Source organism: Benincasa hispida, chromosome 10 (assembly GCF_009727055.1).
Source record: "Benincasa hispida cultivar B227 chromosome 10, ASM972705v1, whole genome shotgun sequence".
Classification (NCBI taxonomy): domain Eukaryota; kingdom Viridiplantae; phylum Streptophyta; class Magnoliopsida; order Cucurbitales; family Cucurbitaceae; genus Benincasa; species Benincasa hispida.
Window position 1 is genome coordinate 32,323,910 of NC_052358.1, and position 3,646 is coordinate 32,327,555.

At 30.6% G+C, this 3,646-nt stretch overlaps 1 protein-coding gene across 2 annotated transcripts; it reads right to left on the reverse strand.

The window, feature by feature from the left end:
• Positions 1–375: 375 nt before the first annotated feature.
• Positions 376–2,627, reverse strand: LOC120089386 (glycine-rich cell wall structural protein-like). Of its 2 annotated transcripts, none has more exons than XM_039046839.1 (2): positions 2,481–2,627; positions 376–836 (listed from the first exon to the last, which is right to left on the reverse strand). In XM_039046839.1, exons 1-2 carry the CDS (start codon positions 2,578–2,580, stop codon positions 667–669), a joined length of 270 nt encoding a protein of 89 aa, XP_038902767.1. In that variant the 5' UTR covers positions 2,581–2,627; the 3' UTR covers positions 376–666. The 2 variants fall into 2 exon arrangements, with proteins under 2 accessions (XP_038902767.1, XP_038902766.1); XM_039046838.1 differs by having other exon boundaries at positions 376–938.
• Positions 2,628–3,646: the final 1,019 nt, after the last annotated feature.

Here is a 3,646-nt window from a genome sequence, read left to right on the forward strand (position 1 = left end):
TTTTGGAACCAACGTAATAGGAGAATTTTTCAAGATGTTGATAGGACTCGCACACCAGCGCCTCTTTGGAGCAAAAAAATCATCACTCTTTAATAGCTCTTATGCTTCTTCTATAACCTTCCATTAGAAAACTTTTCTCTAACCTTCCTCTCCTTTTCTAAAGCTTCATGAATATATTACGAAAACGTGTCATCTTAACTGAAAATCTAGCTGAAATATCTCGATAAATTTGATCTCGTATAACCTAAACTACACTTACTTATTATTAAAGAACAACAACACTTAATTATTTATTAAAGAAAAACTACAGTACACTTAATTATTATTAAAGAAAGATGATTACAATTGAAAAGAAAAATGATACAACCAAAAATGTTTCATGTTTATGGCTGTTTTAAGGTTAATTGACCAAAGTTGGGGAAGAGAGAGAAAATGGGGCATAACGTAAAACAAAGTCGCATATATACATATTTGTATATTTTACATACAAGAGTTGTTGGCGAAAAAGTAGTAGTGCTGCTCACTATCTGTGAAGGGATCTAACCCTTCTATTCTACTCAACTATGCTCCTTCATTCATTCATTTATTATTTATTATCTTCCTTCCTTACTACACTCACTCTTTCTAACATTACTCAACACATAAATTACACTTTTTTTTCTCCACTCACTTCCTACCTCCACCTCCGCCTCCGCCCCTTCCACCTCCCCATCCACCTCTGTGTCCGCCGTGGCCTCTCCCTCCATGGGGGACTGCTTCCATGTCACGCTCTTCGGCCGCAGCATTATTATTATTATTATTATTAGCAGCAGCAGCAGCGGCCGCCGCCTGCGCTTCTGCAAGATTTCGGCAACATTTCACGCAGTTATACCCATAATAGTGGCAGCATCCATGATAGCAACGTAGCTTTGACTCTTCTACTCGATTTTCGTTTGAACCTGTGCGCAGTGGCGGATCAACGTAGAGACAGGGGCACGTGCCCCTCTGGATTATTGATTTTTGTATTTTTAATATAAATTATAAAATAGGCTTTAATAACATAGTTCGGTAAATTAATATGGACTGTCATGAGCTATGCATGGATACAAAAAAAACATTTAATTTTTGAAAATTTTATTATTGATTTATAAAGTAAAAAGCTATTGAGTATAATTTACGAAGAAATATTAAAGTATTTAAAAATTGGGTAGTAGAAATTAAATTAAGTGTATAAACATTTTTTTTTAAGAATTACAAATATAGTAAAATTTATGATAAACATTATATTCATGAGATGGGTTCAATATGTCAGACATATATAAATATATATTTAAAAAATTCAAAAAATTCATTCTCTAATAGATACTTTAAAATCTAATAAATATATGAAACTTAAAAGATATTAAAATGTTAAAAATTTATGTAAAATAGAACATTTAGTTTCTAAAATTTTGATTCTTTATATCTTCTATCTTATAGATAGATGAAACTTAAAAGATTTTTAAAAATTGAAAATTTAAGCAAAATAGAACAATTTTAAAAAATTGAAAACTTAGGTAAAATAGAAAATTTAGTTTCTAAAAATTTGATTGTATCTCATAGAAATTTTTAAAAATTGAAAATTTAGGTAAAATAGAACAATTTTAAAAAATTGAAAACTTAGGTAAAATAGAAAATTTAGTTTCTAAAAATTTGATTGTATCTCATAGAAAGTTTAGTTCCACATTTAAAATTTTTATTACGTATAATTAAAGTTAGTTTAATTACACATATTTAAATTTTTTATTACATATATTTAAAGTCTATGGAAATTTACATATATTTAAAGTTTATGGATACAAAAATCTAAAATTTAAATAATTAATATTGACATTAGATTGTGTTTATGACATATATTATAGATCCACCACTGCCTGTACGTTCATCATCCAATTATCAATACATGCACAATAATTATTCTTCTACGAACCTTCTTCGATATTTCTTTAAAAATTCACTTTTTTTTCATAACTTTAAGATAATTATTATTTTTTAAATTTATACTTTTTTTCATAACTTTAATATAATGGATGTTTCTTTTAAAAAAATAATCTAATAAACAAGTCACAAAATTTCGTACAAACAATTTAATTTGTTATTTAAAAAAAAAAAATAGAGGTCATCACGCAGATATTAAATAAATATTGAGTGTAGCACAAAAAATATAACAAAATTTCTAGTAATCTTATTTACTAGAAGCTATATAAGTACGAACAATAGACTATAATTAATAGTTTATATTGTGTATATATTATTATACACTTAATTATTAATTTTAACCGATCATGATATCATTCTTCAACTAGAATATATATTTTTAAAATATTTTAGATTATTTCTGATTAAGAAAAAGGTGGTGTCTGAATTGAAGGATTTTGCTGCTACTAATTTGTCATAGCTAGTGACTCATTATAGTTGTTGAATAATATTGATGCAAATTTACAATACAATACAGCATATACCTTTAGCGTTCTGAGGCTGCTCTTGATTTCCTTCGGCAATAGCAAGGACAGCTAAGATTAAGAACAACAGACACACAAACACAACAGCTTTGGACTTCATTTTTTTTTTTTTTTTTTAGTACTTTGGAACAAGTGTTTTTGATGAGTTGGGATGTGGGGTAAGATTTGAGTCCATTGTATGGTGATGTATTTATATGTAGTGGTTGGCTTATCGCTTTGGTTTGGATGGCAAGAACCTAGGCTATGGGATATGGAAGCTTAGACGACGTGTAGAGTTTTGGGCTGTGTCAAGGGTTCCAACATTGCCAACTGGCAAATAAGAGCTGCCAAATGTTGCCAAGTGTTTCATCCTCTTCTATGTTTCGGTCGGATTGATTTGAGCGACGAATTTCGTGTTTTTATTTTCCTTGTCCTGATGCAGTGTTCAAAGTGTTCAGAAAATTCAAAGTCAAATTTGGTGGGCATGAGCAAATCCAAATAAATATGTGCATAAAACTAAATACTTTTAGATAATTAATTTGTGTAATAATTTGAAACGTAAACATTAAATGAAGATTAGCCCAAAATGTGTAGACCAAAAGTTTTTTTTTTCTTAATATTTTTTTTTCATCCGTTGAATCAAATAAGATTAATTTGACCCAATTTGATATTATTATTTGGGTTCTAAGTCCAAAGATTGACTGAATTTGACCAAAATATCAAATCAAGTCCAAGTCCAACTAATCAGGCCCATAGACCAACCAAGTCCAAGTCCAACTAATCGGATCCAAGGACCAGGCGCATTAACCAACTAAGCTCAAGCCCACAAGGTCCACCAGAGAACTTTATAAATAGAGGAGCTTTTCTCATTTGTAGGGGTCAACTACTCTACACTCCAGATGACGTAGAGAGAATTCTCCAACGATCAGAACACGCCCTAACTCCTAAAACTGACCACATTTGAAGAAAGTCCTTCGAAGATAGAAGCATTCTTCCAAGACTCCAAGCTCAAGAACATCCACATGTTACGCTTCTATACATCAAGCGTACGCATTCAACCGAGAGAGAATAAGAGGATCAACTGTTAGAGATCGTACCACAACGCATCAAATCAACATCTACACCCACACAAACTCAAGTTCAACTCCATGAAACAAGCTTTTCCAGAAACCTCGTGCGAATAAATT

Excerpts from the sequence above, each read along its gene's own strand:
- LOC120089386 (XM_039046838.1), bottom strand. The coding sequence starts at position 2,580 with ATGAAGTCCAAAGCTGTTGTGTTTGTGTGTCTGTTGTTCTTAATCTTA. Across the intron at positions 939-2,480 it reads GCAGCCTCAGAACGCTAAAG|GTTCAAACGAAAATCGAGTA; the intron begins GTATATGCTGTA and ends CACTGCGCACAG.